The sequence below is a fragment of the Neopsephotus bourkii genome, unplaced genomic scaffold (assembly GCF_033783945.1).
Source record: "Neopsephotus bourkii isolate Nb327-2 ecotype Australia unplaced genomic scaffold, CSIRO-AGI_Nbou_v1 NB_1287, whole genome shotgun sequence".
NCBI classification, from domain to species: Eukaryota; Metazoa; Chordata; class Aves; order Psittaciformes; family Psittacidae; genus Neopsephotus; species Neopsephotus bourkii.
This window is the reverse complement of record NW_026901771.1, coordinates 2,162,169-2,179,561: the sequence shown is the minus strand read 5'-3', so window position 1 is coordinate 2,179,561 and position 17,393 is coordinate 2,162,169. Positions and strand designations below refer to the sequence as shown.

Genomic DNA, 17,393 nt, shown 5'->3' with positions numbered 1-17,393 from the left:
ATTTTACTCATCGTGCTGAACTTATGTTACAACAGCAGAAGAAGTGTTAGAACTGTTATGATCCCACAGCATCAGTCATTGCCTATGCACCTGCATGCATATGCACGCACCCATGCTTACTCCTACCCCTCAAGTCCTTTCCTTTATGCATCCTCTGTGGTTTAGGAAGGGGAAAAGGGTAGGTGTCCTAGATACAGCATGTCTACATGCTCACATGTTCTGCCCATCACTACAATGACTCCATGAAAAGATAGAGCAGCCCTCACCTGCTGGAAAGCATTTCTGTTTATAGTTACACATGGCAGCTTATCTATGAATCCTGAATTAGCAAGAATACTCTCTTTGCTAATTTACCTCTTCAGATAAATGGAAAGCTCCAGTTATTTCTTTCTATTAGCACTGGCAGTAACTCAGCAAGGTAGTCTGACGGAAAGAGCACCCAAAATATCAAAAACTAAAAGTGCTTGAAAACTGGATAACCACTCTACCAAGATTTTTAGAAATCTAATGTAAATACTTAAACTTATCATAGTATGGTTTGGGTTGGAAGGGGCCTTAATGCTCACCTAGTTCCAACCCCCTGCCACAGGCAGGGACACCTTCCACTAGACCAGGTTGCTCCAAGCCCCTGTGTCCAGCCTGGCCTTGAACACTGCCAGGGATGGGGCAGCCACAGCTTCCCTGAGCACCCTGTGCCAGCGCCTCAGCACCCTCACAGGGGAGAACTTCTGCCTAAGATCTCAACTCAATCTTCCCCTGGCAGGTTAAAGCCATTCCCCCTTGTCCTATTACTACATGTCCTTGTATAAAGTCCCTCTCCAGATTTCCTGTAGGCCCTTTTAGATACTGGAATCTTTTAGTAAAAGATTCTCCAGCGAAGAGGACTGATTAAAAAGCCCAGTTCTGCCCATCAGTGACTACATAGCAGAGCTGTTCTGCAGACAAGGACACAGCAAACAACAGATTTACCATGAAGCATGATATCTGCAGCAGGCTAGTTACTAAGAAACTAACTTTAAGGGAAATTTAGCTGACCTATTTTTGGCTTTCTGAAGTAAGGAGTGTTTGTACCACAGAGACATTAGCAGCCACTGTACTGCTGGCCATGACTGCTGATCCAATCGGAAAAGGACAGAGAACTCTCAAAAGGGGAAAAACATTGTCTTACTAGTTTTGTTTACTCCTGAAGCTGGGTACTTACCAGGATAATTTAGGGATGAGGGCAGAACAGGAGATGTCATTGGAGAGACCGTATCAGCAGCTAACTTCTGCTGCTCTATTAGTTGCAACAGTTTATCACGGGCTTCCGTACTCTGACGATTCAGCTCTGCTATTCTTTCCTCCAAGCTCTTCGACGCTGTGAGATGAGTCTACTTGGATAAGGACTTCCAATTAAAAACTTACAATTGGCACCTTCAAGGAGAGTATACAGTGTACTTCAAGTACCTCTGTGGATTTTGTTTGCAAACTGAAAGTAAACATAATGATATAGCACCTCATCTTGTCCCTTCCACTGTCCTGTATCTAGTTCCTTAACAGTGTTTTAAACTGGTCTTCCTACAGATAGGAAAAAACCCCAAACAACTGTTGTCTGCATCATTTAAGGGAAAAAAAGAAAAATGAAGAAACCCCAGCCATCCAGCAATTAACCATCATTAAGAAAGTATTTACTCAGAGACACACATATTCAGGAGGGTGTGGGGAAGCAAAAGCAGAAGTACTCTGGAACTCATCTTTAAGCCAGGTTTTCATCCACTTTGACCTCTTCCCCTTCAGAATTGCTTCCACAAAAACACCACTTCAAAAAGTTTGCATCATTTTGCATGACTAAATGAGTAAATATTACACAACATAATAGAATGGGGAAAGGACAACACTCCCAGCCTGCATTTACATGAGGAGATTTAAAATCTTTAGGATCCTTAACTGAACAGTAATTCAGCCACTGTGATGGAACCGAAGTAAAGACAGTAGCAAGGGCAGGGATTAGGCATTTCTATGATGTTCATTCCACTCAGGGGCACCACTGAATAGCTGCTTAGTTTCAGATTAAAAGGTTTTCTATGTGACCTGAAGCCTTCAAGTTCTCCCCTTCCCAATAATCTTGGGCTTTTCACCAGACAGCAGGACTAACAAGGCAGACCCAATTAGTACATACACTATAATCAAGTATTTGCAAGAGATGTACCTGCACTAACTTCAATGGGCTTTTGGGTCACAGTAGCAGACAAAATCTTTGGCATGGGTTTAAATACGTAATTTACAAGCTTGACAAGAAACTGCAGGTTGGTGCAGTGCTTTCCCTAGTATTATCCAACATTCAAGAGGATGACATTGCAATCACACCTCTTTTTTACATCATAATCTTATCCTCAACTTACAAATGTGCTGCACACTTTCCAGCACTCAATGTACAACATAAGCCAAATGTAAGAAACTACTGTTAAGCTCCTAGGGAAGGATAAAAATCACAAGCCTCCAAACAAATGAATTAAAAGAATATTTGGTTTGCTGCTCTTTACAATAGAAAAGGAGCAGTATTAAAGCATCAGTAAGCTATAGGAAAGCAGATCAGCAGAAAGGGGAATCTGTAATTTACGTTACATTCTCACCTGTCCTTGTGAAGAGGCTGGACTAGGATTTGCATTTTGTAGTGGGTCTAACTGATGTAGGTAGTCACTTGTGTCTTCAGAGAAGCCTCTGAATTTGCTGAGTTGAGCTTTAATGAGAGAGTTCTGCCGTGTGAGCTCAGCTATCTGTCCCAGCAGATCGCTGTTTGGAAGTAACTCTTCAGCTGGGCTGCTTTTCCTAGTGTCACGGGGGCAGGACACACTGCTTTTCTCATGGGAACTGTCCAGATCTCTGTCTCCAGGAGGAACTGGCTGCCTTTGAGAAATGAGACAGTTCTCAGCTGTGCTCTGTGCTCTCAGGGAGGAAGGTGAGCTCCTTTCCTTGCACGGTTCTCTTTCGGTGTTTTCAGGAGACTGAGGAGTGACTGTGAATGCTGCAAACAAGAAACAAAGGAACAGTAGGGAAACAAACATGTGATCCTCATCAATGAAAGTGACAGTGACTTTACTGCATCAGGTTAGTAACAATCAAGCAGGCATTTCAGTTGTAACATCTAGCCTGAATAGTGTTACGTTACTGATCAAAAATCACTCTTATGCAAGACCCTGCTGGAAGAGCTCACCAGGTTTACTATTTCCTATTACAGTCTTAGATTTAAATGTTTTAATTAGAGATTGAGAGAGAACTCAGAGAGAAGACAAACTGAATTTCTTAGCTGACAGATCAAACACCACTTCTTAGTTAGTCCTCCGTTTTCCAAAACACACTGACTTTACCTAGTGGATTGTAACTTTGCGTTTCAGCTTGGATATTCATACTGAGTTGGGAATGAAACTTGTAGAATAGTAAAACAAAATAATACAGACTTTTGGCATAATAAACTGGCTACGTACTCAGCCTCTAGGAAAGGGGCTTCCACACTCTGGCCTCAATAGTGGTGTGGTCATCAGTAGAAACAGGTAACACACCACACACTAAGCATCTTACTGCACTGTCAGCTGCTACATCTTAAATCCAAGCTGGATTTTATGACCAAACCCAGATTTCCTATGTTTTATATACCAAATAGCCTATCCCTTCCCAAGCTTTAGCTTCTGCCTCTTGAGCAGCGCATGACATGTAAAATTTAAACACAAATCTGATTTACAAATCGTTTTTCATAAAGAAACATTCAAGAAGTTTAACACTGGGTTAAGCCACTTAGCATCCTTCACTGTCTTAAAAGAGTAACAATACATTTCTACAAAGTTGAACTGTAGCCAAGCCCAGGAATACAGTTTTACATTCCTGTTTCAACTAGCAGACGATATCTGACAGTTCTCAATGGGACTGAAACTAGATGTTGCTCTTTGCAGAACACTACCAGTAGCTCATATCCTCCTGATGTGCCTTCTCACTCACAGCAGCCCACCAGAAGGTTAAATTAGACAGAATCTTTCAATTTCCCTGCTAACTCCTTAGAAATCAAAAGGACTTTTGGGTTATTTTTCTGACTTGGAAAAGACTTACAAAGCCACACAGCTGAGACACAGAGATATAAAACCCCACTACTTCACCCTGCTTCCCGTCAGCACAGAGGATTACAGAGGCCTAGCACATCCAGTAAGATGCATGTGGTTACAATGACAACTGCAGGAGGAAACAGCTGATTTGAGGAGTCACAAAGGGTCCTAAATACGTTCCCTAATTACACCTGATGAGCTTTCTTCCTCCTAACAACCAGAATTGAGTGTCTGACCTGTAAAACTCCTGAAACCTGTGAATAGTGATACAAGGCTGAGTTATTCTGGTTATCCAGCACCACACAAATTCACCCCAAACTTCTTCAAGCCATTTCCTGTGTATTAAATGAAGCCAAATAGAAGCCTGCTCCCAAAGCTTTTAGAAAAGACTCTGCTGGGAAGATTGGCTCAAAGCAAGACTATGCAACCTAGAGACATCCAGGTTTGTCTGCAGCATAGAATGCATAGGCATTGAATTTACAGCCTTCAGTGGTCCCACTGTTACAGGTGATGGAGGCTGGATTACACCAACAGCAGATGGCAATCTGAGATGATGTGATGATATCAAAGAGCTACAGCAATAATACAGAACTGGCAATCAAAACCAGTACAAAATAAAAATGCCAGTCTGGATTGCCACTGACAGGACCACAGGCAGCAGATGGAGAACTGCAGGAGACAGAAAGTCTAAAGGAAATCTAGCAAAAGGCACAGAAAGCAAAGAAATGCATAGGTGGATGCACAAGTTGGGTGTTCCAGCCATATAGGACCAATGTGTTCAAGTATACAGATTAAAAAACTTCAACAGAAAAATCACAGAATGGTTTGGGTTGGAAAGGACCTTAAGATCATCCAGTTCCAACCCTCCTGCCATGGGCAGGGCCACCTCACACTAAACCACGTTGCCCAAGGCTCTGTCCAACCTGGCCTTGAACACTGCCAGGGATGGAGCATTTACTACTTCTTTGGGCAACCCGTTCCCAGTGCCTCACCACCCTTACAGTAAAGAACTCCTTCCTTGTATCTAACCTGAACTTTCCCTGTTTCACCTTGAACCCATCACCCCTTGTTCTATCACTACAGTCCCTGATGAAGATTCCCTCTCCCTGTAGCCCCCTTCAGACACTGGAAGCTGCTCTGAGGTCTCCACGCAGCTTCTCTCCTCCAGGCTGAACAGCCACCAGCTTCCTCAGCCTGCCTTCATACGAGAGGTGCTCCAGTCCCTGATCATCCTCGTGGCCTCCTCTGGACTTGCCCCAACAGCTCCATGTCCTTCAAATAATGTTATCTCCAAATGTAGTGTGAGATTGAAACATCAACACCCTACAGACTCCCAATTCCACCAGAGCCAGAGAGATCTCACCATTCTGGAGGGGAGACAATTCCTGACTGCTCTTCTGCCGGGGGGGTGACAACAGCACAGCTGGCTGGAAGACGTGAGCTGGCAAGCCTCTAGCAGATCCCACACCACCTGAGGCGCCTGGCCTTGGGGGACACATGAAAGGAAGTTCTTCCTGTGGGAATTTCAGCATATTTTCCCTGTTGCCTGCATCAGTCCTGGGCTCAGAATAGCTCAAGTCAGGCTTTTCTAAAGCAAAAGACAAAGCAGGGATAAAGTAACAATAAATAAATAAAACAATTAGTTTTAGTGCAATAGCAGTGGAAGGAAACATCTCAGTAACAACTCTTCTGTTCAGGTATCTGAAAAGGCAGACTACAGTATGCTCCACACACACTCCAAACTTCCTTCTGATCCACAGGTATGGAACTCCTTCATTTGAGCATAATACAAATCTTTACTGCCCTTAAAAGCAAGAAGGGCTCTTACATGTGGCCTTAAAACTTTGATGATCTTTTTCTGATTTAATTCAAATCAGGTATCTCCTACATTAAAAAGAAATAGATTACCCTTCTGTAGTTACCTACAAGTAGTTTATGTCTACACTGCCATCTATTTTGAATGTCCCAGGGAGGCAGAAGATGTAAAACATGAAATCAAACTTTTAGCTAGCTATGAAACTACAGTAATTTTAATATGCTTTGCCAGTGCTGTCTTTGAATTGTCCCTTAACGATTTTGTTTGGGACATTTGTTCCCAGAAGAGAAGTTAGTGGAAAATTAAGTGGAACATACCTGATTCCAAAATGCAAGAGTCAAAAAGCACCCTTCAAAGGCAAAGAGCCAGAAGAGACTGTTCACATAAAACAGTGCTTGTGGTTCACATTACTGATATTCTACGACTGAACTGAAAACCTACCTACCACCTATTATTCCATGACCCCTGGCAAGAAATGAACAAGATCTTCCTATTCTGCTTCACTGTACAGAACTACATTTATGAATTACCCTCCTCACATGCTATTTGTCACTGTGATATCCCCCTCTCCTTTCTCAGTCATTCCTTCTCTCTCCAGAGAAGTCCTCTGTTAACTTACACATGGTATACGTCCTAAACTAGCTATCTCAAATGTTTCACATTCATTCAGATGCCTTAAGGGTACAAGAGATCTCTTTCTAAAGGAGGAGAAGGAAGAAATAGTTTCTTAACTTTGGGAAGCATTTCCATAACTTTAGGAAGCTTTCCTCTCAGGAAGATGCCTTTTCCTCAGAAGAGAGACCAATAAGGAAAGATTTGGAAATTCTACTCCTGCAGAACAGTTGATTAGGGAGGTTTGGGCTTTTGTGGGGAGAGTGGTTGTGTGGTGTTTTTCTTCTATCCCCCAGAAAATCAGAGCAGAACACTGATAGAACAGGATCCTTTCCTTCCAGGTAGCCCTTGCCTTGCTGTACTTAATGATAAGTCTTCCAAGGCTCTGTCCAACCTGGCCTTGAACACCGCCACAGACGGAGCATTCACCACTTCTTTGCACAACCTGTTCTAGTGCCTTATCACCCTCACAGTAAACTGCTTCCTTACACCTAACCTCAACTTCCCGTTTCAGTTTACAAGTTATCAAGTAGCAGATTTCTGCCTGGTTAGCTATCAGGCCTCAGAAGCTCCTATTTCTTATCAGCAGCGACCTCCAGCGTCTCATGGAAGAACCAATCTCATACTGTCAGGCTGCCTCAGCAACAGAAAGTCAAGATCGCGATTCTGTTGTTTGCTTGTTTGGGTGTTGTTTTGTTTTAAGGTTAATCTTGAAGTCCTGATCCGGACCGAATGATGCCAGTGGGGATGGAATACAACCCATAATATTGCTAAAAAATAATCTGTAGCAAAAGACTCCAGAACACATGGCATACGAACTACCAGCAGTGACATTCACGCTCATGCAAGGCACAGATGTCTGCTTGAGTAACTATTAAGTACCAGATTTCCCATTACAGGGATAAACGAGCCACAACTCCCATTTCATCCTTCACACACGCATACACACACCTTGGCCATTTGCTGGGCCTTTGCCTCTAACTCCAAAATGGTTTGGACTTTGTTCTCTTCTGGGTTCTGCCAAAGGGAGGCCTTTAAATGCTTGTGTGAGAGACATCAGCTGTTCATCTGTTACTGTCATGTATTGCTGAAGCTTCTTCTAAAGGAGGAAGGAAAAAAAAAAGAGAGGGATATGGAAAGCTGTACTCCACAAATTAGAAAATTAGATACTACAAGCAGCCCTGTGAAGAAATTTGGCCTCTTAATACCATGCATGTGTCTGTAGGATTCCAGTGAGGTATTAAATACCAGTATCTCCAGATTTCTCATTTATTTCCTCTCCTGACTCAAAGAAATTCTTTGGTTTTCCTTTTCCTAACTCACAACCCCACTTCCTCTCCAATGTTGCTTTATTGCTTCGTTCCCCAAAATAACCACTGAACATGCAAACTGGAAAACAAGAGAAAATGCAGTCTTACATCCAGGTTACTTGGTTGCTCCAGTAGTGTTACCAGTACAGAAGTGCTGAGGAAGATGCTTAAGCTTTTAGACTGATAAAGTAAAGCCCAGTTTCACAGAACTATCATTTTCCTCAGGCTTTGAATTTAAATTAAGGTAAAATAGTGACTTTCCAAACATTCCTTCCCCACATCTCCTACCTGCTGTTGGAATTCTCAGGCTCCTCCTCATTCAATTTTATAGTCTCTTGAACATGAGACAATGCATCTCAAGCCCGTACTTGCAACACAACTCAGTATTCCTACAAGTCATCCTAAGGGGTAAGGAGCAAGGGGCTCAGTACCTGCATAGTATTGTTTTCCTCCCTGACTAGAAGTATTTCTGCAGTCAGAGCATCAATTAGTTCTCTGTGTTCATTCAACGTCTCCTCGTGCTGCTGCCTCATTGCCTCTTTCTCACGCAGCTGCATTTCACTCTAAAGAGGGAGAGAAAGTTAAAAACCTGCTATAACCCAATACAGATTTCTATTTAGAACCAGGAACAAGTCGACAGGAGCTCAAACTGCAACAGCTCTTCCCACTATTGCTAAATTGACTTTACAATTAATTACATTCACAAAAATCCAATTTTCATGGCTTGAGAACTGTCAGAGAGCTTCCTGTTCCTTCTCTGTTGCTCCAGAACACTGTAGAGCAATCCTGCATGTCTTTTTTTTCTGCCTTTACAACTTTTCCAGGCTGTAACTACCACCATTGTCTCTCTGCACGAATACAGGTTTTTAAGTCACTGAATCTTCGTGCAGTAACCAAGTAACTCCAGATGTGATGATGCTTGTCAGTATCCTGTGCTACCTGTGCCTATTCTTTAGTTTCCTTAATTCACTAATGAAGACAAATTTGACTAAATATAGAAAGTACTTGCTTTCTAATGTGATCCCTCAGGAAAAGTTCGACAGGGTTTATTTATTTATTTTTTTATTTATTTTAAAGAAGCCCAAAAGTTTTATATGATAATCAACTTGAGCATGAGGAAGAAGACCTTACTGTAATGAACCTCTTGCCCTCAAAAGATATTATCATGGAGTTCCAGACTGGTTTGGGTTGGAAGAGACCTTAAAGGTCACCCAGTTCCAATCCCCTGCCACGGGCAAGGACACCTTCCACTAGACCAGATTGCTCCAAGCCTCATCCAACCGGGCCTTGAACACTGCCAGGGATGGGGCAGCCACAGCTTCTCTGGGCAGCAGGGAAGAACTTCTGCCTAAAAGCTCATCTCAGCCTCCCCTCTGTCAGGTAAAAGCCATTCCCTCTTGTCCTATCCCTACAGGCCCTTGTAAAAGGTCCCTCTCCAGACTATCAGTTTATTATCAATTACTAAACAGATTATCAATCTATCATTTTAAGACAGACCACAGCAGTAGCCAGGCTTCCTGTACAAGACATAAAAGAGTCCCTTCCACCTCTAATGGGTAAATGGACTGCCGCTTTTTGGACCACCACTACTAAAAGAGTAGAGGCTACAAATAAACACACCAGTATTAGCAGATGGAGCTCTTCCCCAAAGGGTTGCCTGTATCTACAGAAAGGAATCCCCGAATAAGAGAAATACACCCCATCTCCAAATTTCATGTAATTTCAACTGGTATTTTCCACTGAGAGACATTCACTCCAATCAACTCCTCTCTTTTTCACTAGGGATACCTGTTTCTAACAAACTCAAAGCTCTAACTCTGAATTGCATGCAATCCAAATAATAAGCAATGATAATCAGACTTCAAAGTGAATTGACTGGAAGCCAAAAAGACTGCAGTTCATGTCTGTAAAGTAACTTTATACCCTTTTTTTATTCACTCTACAGAAGCAATTCAAAGCCTTCTCACCTCTTTGAGGTAGCGCATCAGACGACAGAGAGCATTCACCAGTGACAAGGTAAACCCAGTGAGCCCTTCACTTCTCTCAGTTTTCTGAACCACACGACCTGTACATCGCTCATATTCCTCCAATTCATGCTCCACTTCAAGTATCATGTGGTTGAGAATATCCAGGCTGGATTTATTGCCCCTCTGAAGGTCAATGGGGATTGAATTACCTGGGGAACTATCTCTCCTCTGTCTCGCAGAGTTCTGTACAGTTTGTTTCCTTTTCACTGAGGAGAAAAAAAAACACATAAAAAGTGTAATTGGAATTTCAACTTTTATAAGAGCTTTGCAGTACCAGAGAGATGACATTGTTTATTACAGCAAATCAAAAGAGAAGCCCTCTCTTGCCCTGAGCTGGAATGGACCATCAAAGAACGTCATTTCAGTTTTCATATCATCAAAAACCACATCTTCTACCACTACATTAGTACCTCTCAAGTATGATTGCTTGGTGCTTTTATCTTAAGATACCTGTTTATACTTTCCTCCTTCTCAGCTAACAGCATGGAAACATTTGCCAGTGAACAGCCAGTGAAAAATACCAGCTGCTTTCAGGTCCCATATTTAGTGAGCAGCTCTTTTACACAGTCCTTTCATGTTACAGTTTGTATTTCATATCAGTTCCCACATACAAATGTGTGTAGAATATGGGTACTGAAATGCATCACAAGTCTGTGCAGCATAGAATAGAAAGCGGTAACAGAAACTGGTTCACGAGAAGCTCAACATGACCCATCAATGTGCACTTGCAGGCCAGAAAGTCAAATGTATCCTGGGCTGCATCAAATGCAGCGTGGCCAGCAGGCTGAGTGAGGTGATTCTCTCCCCTCTACTCTACTCTTGTGAGACCCCACCTGCAGTACTGCATCCAGCTCGGGGGCTCCCAACACAACAGGAATATGGACCTGTTGGAGCGAGTCCAGAGAAGGGCCACGTAAACGCTGTGAGGGCTGGAGCACCTCTTCAATAAGGACAGCCTGAAAGAGCTGGGCATGTTCAGCCTGGAGAAGAGAAGGCTCCAGGGAGACCTTAGAGCAGCTTCCAGTGCCTAAATAGGCTACAAGAAATCTGAAGAGGGACTTCTTACAAGGACATGTAGTGACAGGACAAGGAGAAATGGCTTTAACCTGCCAGAGGGTAGATTCAGATATTAGGAAGAAATTATTTACTGTGAGGACAGTGAGACATTGGCACAGGTTGCCCAGTGTGGCTGTCCCATCCCTGGCAGTGTTCAAGGCCAGGTTGGATGGGGCTTGGAGCAACCCGCTCTAGGTGAAGGTGTCCCTGCCCATGGCAGGAGTTGGAACTGGATGAGGTTTTAAAGTCCTTCACAATCCAAACCATTCTGTGATTCTAAGAAATAGAAAAGCCCTGCACAGCAAAGAACTCCAAGGCTTGCAAAGTAACAGATGGCATCAAAGAGCTGTATTTATGGTTCCCAGATTCCTATGGAATTTGCTTTGCCAATGAACGTGCAGAATGGAGGGGAACAGGCTTTACAAGGGGCTATGAAACACCCATCCTTAGAGATGCTCAAGACTTACATGGACCATGTTTCCCATAATCCAACAGTCAGCCCTGTGATGACTTCCAAAGATCCCTTTCAACCTGCGTCACGTTATGATATTGAGGACCTTGGTCAAAGGGAGGTAAGTACTAAACCTTTTGCTGCACTTTGCTTTTGTTTCCTTGATTTCGGGTTCAGCACTTGTCTCACATTGTAAGTGGAGTCTCCAGTCTCTTCTCCGTCTTCCTTGTGAAGTCTTGAATGAATTCTCTTGACTACACTGCTACCATTGAGGGCTGATTTAAACACAACACAAAAAAATACATAAGTGAAATATTTCAGGAATGTTCGGAACAGTAATATGTTATAAAGTAATTTTATTAGAAGAACTGGCTTTTTAGTCTGGAAATTTATCCAATCCAAATAAGCATAAGTCTGTGTCTCTCACTCCACCCAAAAGAAGAATCCACAAGATCCTGCGAGTACCTTAACCACCCCTGAGATGCTGATTTGGCAAATCCAACCTGACTGATCCCATGATGGAGAAGCAGTTGGAGTCAAAGGCACGTTTGATTCCTGTGATGAGGCAGTTCTTCTCATCTCCTTTTCAGCCCACAACTGGGAATTCACCAAGGAATTTTCTTCTCTCAACAACCGAAGCAGCCTACATTCAAAACAACCATAACAGTGAATTGTAACAGGATAAAAGCATGATTCTAAGTTAGCTGTACAGTCTGGAAAAAGCTTTTTAAAATATATGTAATTGTTCAGGTGAGTTCCCTCCTCAAATTAATTCCCAGTCTGAATGTTACAAGGAAGGCTTTCCCTGGAATTCTGAAGTCAGGAAAGGAGGACAAGGGGAAAATGAAGAACTAATTTAACTACAACCATGCAACACCATAGAGATTAAACAATCTTCTTCCAGTGTTAAGGAGGTGGAAACCTGACTGGATATATTTGTACTGACCTGTCAGAACTGATGCTGGATTTGAAACGCAGAGAGTCATGGTGCCCATCTTCTGATTGACAGATTGATGATGCCTCCTCTTCCACTTCATTAAGAGCCTTTTCAGGAGACAACAAAGGAAACAAAAGGGACTTTCAGAGCAATTTCAGTTTATTTTTAGGAAGAAGTTAGAGATAAATTCTTGGGAACTGTTTCCAAGAAAAACAAAAAACATTTGTTCCAGTCTCCACTTCTGCAATAAAATCAGGAAGAAAAACAAGAAAAAAAGAAAAACAAAGAAAAACCCAGTCCTCTGTGGCAAGAATTTTTGGGGACTTCAGCACCTCTGAAATCCTGATACTAACAATTGCCTCTGAAAATATGACAGCAAGTGATTAATTCAATTTCCAATACTGGGGTTTATTATTTGTATTAAATAAGAAAGACCACACACACTGTAGGATAAAAAAAAAGCTTTAAAGACTGCACCAAAACAAATACAGAGATATAGCAGGCAGAGGATGGAAAAGGCAACTTAAATTACAGCATTTCTACAATTCCAGCTTTTCAAAATTACAAACTAAACAACTTTGGAATGAGAGCTGTAAAATTACATTTATATTCTATGTGTGAAATGCAACCAGAGCAAGATACAATTCTATGCCCTACATTCATAGGGAAACTTAGGCAATCAAATTGGGAACTAGGGTTCTTCAAAATACCAGATCTCTATGCTCCCGGATAGGCTTCACCAGAGAGCCTTTAACTATGATTTCTGTAGGCAAATAAGGACAAGAAAATCTCATGGAAGTTCAGCAGACAACTCTCAGTACTCTCATGTTTCTTTTACACAGTGTAAGCTTACCCTGCAGCACACATCCAGAGACACAGCTCACCAAAGATACTACACTTAATTCTTCATATTAAAAAAACAACCCAAAACCAAATACCACACTGAAACACATGACAGAGAAGTACTGCAACTCCAATTGCAGATATTTGTGCAAGATAGTCAGAAACAGGATTAGAGAACCATGAGTATAAGACACCATCACTTGTGCTCGCACAGCCCTTTTAGTCTTCATCAGCGAGCTGTTTTCTGGGCATGTCATATGCCTGTTCTCAAGCCACAGTGAGCATTCCTGGTACAACTCATATTATGAAAAGAAAACAGAACACAAGGTCAACCTAAATGGAATTTTAAACAACTTCAAAACTTTTTAAACAGATCTAAATAATTGTAAAATACTGTGAAGTATTAAAACTTTAATTTGTAGGACTAAACAAGACAGTGGAGATAACTGGAGTACATGTACATGTGTTGTCAGAAACAAACCAGAGCTCAACTGGCTATGTCCCCATATATGCAGACATAATTAGAAAATCAGAGGTATGTTTTATATATTAAATATACTATTTATATGTATATATATAAATATATATGAAATATTGAAATATACATACATTTCAGTATGTAACAATTAGTTAAGTGACAGAAGAGTTGTCTTCTTAGTCTGTAATTTGTTCTCACATTGTTAATTCCAAGATTGCAAAGAGAGAGCGTGCTAACATGAGAGCACCTCTATGCCACGTTTGTTGCTTATATTCAAAGTTTAAGAAATCAAAAATCCCAATTCCCAGAGTCTCACAAAACCAGCTTAGCTCCATTTAACACAATTTCCTACGTATGTTCTCAACATAGTATACAACACACAGAAGACAGGTTTCTGCTTGGAAACTCTGCCTTTGAATATTCTTTGTTTGTGCAAACAAAAAAGCCACAGGACGTGCACAGAACAGGACATACATTACCTGAGAACGCATGACAGATTCACTAAGGGTGGAAAGCTGAGTGGGAGCATCACATCTTTGTACAATGGGTCCTTGAGATGATTCTAGGTCACAGTTAGGAGCCATTGTTACATTAGGGATACCTAGAGGAATTAGACAAAACAGGGAAGAACACAGAGGACTCGGTCTGTAGTATGTAACAAGACTTTGTACCAAAAAGCAAGTTCCCATACTTATCGCAAAAAGGGTCACAGGGATGTACAATGCTTTAAGCAACTGCCAAAGGCCAGCTATATTGTTATCTTAATACATTTGGCCACATACCAGGCTTTTGTCCTTCTCATCTATGTGAATACATTTCTGCAGAAGCAGCACGTAGGATGAAACAGTCTTTATAAGCAAAAGACTATGACAGCCTACAGAGAAAATAACCTGTGTTTAACATTCCACATGAAAACAGCCAATCCTGCCTTCCAGCAGCATAAGGACTCACAAGCCAGGATAAGAAAATGAAAAGCCTTGTTCACAAATTGCTGATGAATTTTCCACAGTACCCAAGCAGTCAACCAATGTAGGAATGACCATCAAAACTACTACAGTGGCTCAGACTGGTGCTCTGTACAGGCCAGTAGCTTGGCTGTGGGAAAGAGTAAGCGTGAGGTATTTCCACACTAAATGACCTGAAATTCCACAAGTGGTCCACAGTTCCATAGTACAGCAGCATAACCAGCCATGGGTCACTCGACCCTGCCATGGGAGGTGTTATCTGTGTTTTATCCAACATGAACAGGATCTGATGTACTACGTCACATGATGAGATGAAAACAGTTAAAAGTAACACGTTGCAAAGTGAGACTATTTAGGAAAAGCAAGGAGATAATCTTAAACGCGCTACCACATATGAATGAGATGGTCTACCTGTTCGTGTGCGAGGAGCATCCCCAACCAAGTCTTTTGCCACAGCTATAACCTGATCAGTTCGTTCCAATACATCTTGCAACTGGTATTGGTCAGACAGAATCTGAAAGTATAGTATATAAGGAAATATTCCATACTGAGCAGACCAATTTTTCCTCTTTTTTTTAATATTGTTCTTTAAACAGCTAGCAACAGCCAACAGGACTGGTACTGTGCAATTAGATCCTGATTAAGATAGAGCAGAAAAACATCCTTCATTCTTGGGTTTCTGAAAAATTGAACAGTTATTATTTGTGGGGCCCCCATCTGCACTGACTCTTCCTCATTAATCCTCTCACTCTCTTCTCCTTCCAGCTTGACAAACACAAAAGTGTTTGACACACTCATCAGAACAAAGACATATACCTGGTATTAAAAATACCAAACCAGTATGTATCTGCAAACCATTTTATCTGAGTTGTCAATAAGTGTTCTATACATATCATTAGCACATGTAATATAAGAAAACTTACCTAGATCTCCTTTCCAACCTTAATAATTCTATGATCTGATAATAATTATCAGATAATTATAGTTTAATTATAATATATAAATAACATTATTAAACAATTATCAGATAATTATACTGAGTCAAACAATCTGATCATAACAATCATAACTATCAGATGTGATAATGATGATGCTGTCAAGTCATAGAACAGTTATCTACGTCTGACAGACAACTGAAACTGCACTATTTGGTGAGATCCAAACAAATTCAACCAGACTTGCTTTATTCAGCCTTGACTACTGAAAATCCTGCTGAAAAACAAGCCACTGACCACCTGCAGGGCATTATACTTCTCCTCATAAGCAATTTAGCCAACCAGCGAATATTCATCTTTCAATTATCTCAAATATCTATTTTCCCAAATCAATATTCAGTTTTCACACTTGACACCAACTAAACCTAGTCTTTCCATTCCACCATCTGATGTCAAAACAATGCAGGTTTTTAGACAAAGTTATGCCAGATCTGAAGGAAGAAGAATGCAAGGAAGGCAGGGAAGGCATGGAGATAATAATTTACCTGTCCCAAAACATAATTTCTTTCCCCAAAGCAATTAAAATTAAGGTGGTGTGTTTAATCAGACAAAAGCTATCCCAATCCATTTTTAACTTTCCCTACTAGGTCTGTTTTAGCATGAACAGCTTCTGAAGCTTCACCCTGCTGATGAACACATTATGAACATTTCAGAACATTGTTCCCAAGTTAGCTTAGCTCACATGTATTTGAGATCAGCAGAAAACAATGTGGTATCTGCTTCTAACCCCTCTGGGCTCATTTACATGCCCTTGACAAATGCTGTACTTTGTCTCAGTTTAGTATCAGCTGTGAATTTCATTAAAATTCATCTTCTCTTTAAATTGTTATTAAAGACTGGACTAATCCTAAAACCTCCCCACTGTGATAATCCATTCACCACCTACCCTTCAGTGCAACACGTTAACATGTGTGGCACCTCCACATTCACAATCCACAGTTACAGAAGCAAGCTTGTATTATTTTTTTCATTCAGATTTTTAGGCAGACAAATCCCAAAATACTAAAATTTTGCTTTTCTATTTCATAACTTTTCAACCTACAAGAATAAACACACTAGCAGCAGCATCTTCCTAGTTTTTGCCAAGTCTGTTGCAATTGAGCAGGATTCAAAAGGCTTAGGAAGCTACACTCACAGCAGTAAAGGAAAAGAGATCACCAAGGTAAGAGACAAGGAGACAATCTATAGTGGTGTCTTGTATTGGGAGACACAGACTGAAGAGTCCCCTCAGTTACTCTGAACAACAGAACATAGTAATTGACAGGATTTAAGCTTCAGACAGAAAGAAGTGGTGACTCTCCTCCACCTATTTTATTTTTCTCTCCACTCAAAAAGATGCTAATGTTTCAAACAGCAACCGCCAGGTGGGTTTTATCTTGCCTGGCATCATCTCCTGTTGTCTTCCTGTCTGGAAGCATCTTTTCTCCAGTTCAGAAGTATACACAGAGTATGCTGAGTAAACTAACCTCTTAAGTATGAAGGGCAAAGCCACTCAGGAGGAATTGATAACTGTGCATTACCATTAGAAATGGCAACAACTTCAGAAGACTATTTCCTATCGATGAGTTCTACATCTGTGAAATGAGTAAAATCACATAACAGGTAGTGCAGCCAAATCATAGCGGGATAGCTATCAAATCTAACTTTGTGATAAATTATTTATTTCTGAGGGAAGTCTTATTGAAACTAACTTTCTACTATATTAGAGAAATCTGAATAAAAGCCCATAGCTTTTCTGAATACTCCACGAAAATGCATTTGGCAGAAAAGTATGAAGGTAACAAAGGTAAATATTAATTTTTGAGGCTTTATCAGCATGATATCCTTAAC

General features: G+C 41.1%; 1 protein-coding gene across 3 annotated transcripts in view; it reads right to left on the bottom strand.

The window, feature by feature from the left end:
• Positions 1 to 17,393, bottom strand: part of LOC133218690 (E3 ubiquitin-protein ligase TRIM45-like) — a 38,649-nt gene that overhangs the window by 18,149 nt on the left and 3,107 nt on the right. For 2 of the 3 annotated variants that reach the window (XM_061365372.1, XM_061365373.1), the window contains exons 4-14: positions 14,980 to 15,082; positions 14,083 to 14,204; positions 12,292 to 12,389; positions 11,849 to 11,988; positions 11,480 to 11,620; positions 9,779 to 10,044; positions 8,243 to 8,374; positions 7,453 to 7,600; positions 5,437 to 5,661; positions 2,613 to 3,004; positions 1,202 to 1,370 (exon numbers count right to left, since the gene is read on the bottom strand). In XM_061365372.1, the coding sequence (XP_061221356.1) occupies positions 1,202 to 1,370; positions 2,613 to 3,004; positions 5,437 to 5,661; positions 7,453 to 7,600; positions 8,243 to 8,374; positions 9,779 to 10,044; positions 11,480 to 11,620; positions 11,849 to 11,988; positions 12,292 to 12,389; positions 14,083 to 14,204; positions 14,980 to 15,082 (1,936 nt within the window). Of the gene's footprint in view, positions 1 to 1,201; positions 1,414 to 2,612; positions 3,005 to 5,436; positions 5,662 to 7,452; positions 7,601 to 8,242; positions 8,375 to 9,778; positions 10,045 to 11,479; positions 11,621 to 11,848; positions 11,989 to 12,291; positions 12,390 to 14,082; positions 14,205 to 14,979; positions 15,083 to 17,393 lie in introns of those variants that run through there. The other variant, XM_061365374.1, reaches the window with a different exon arrangement.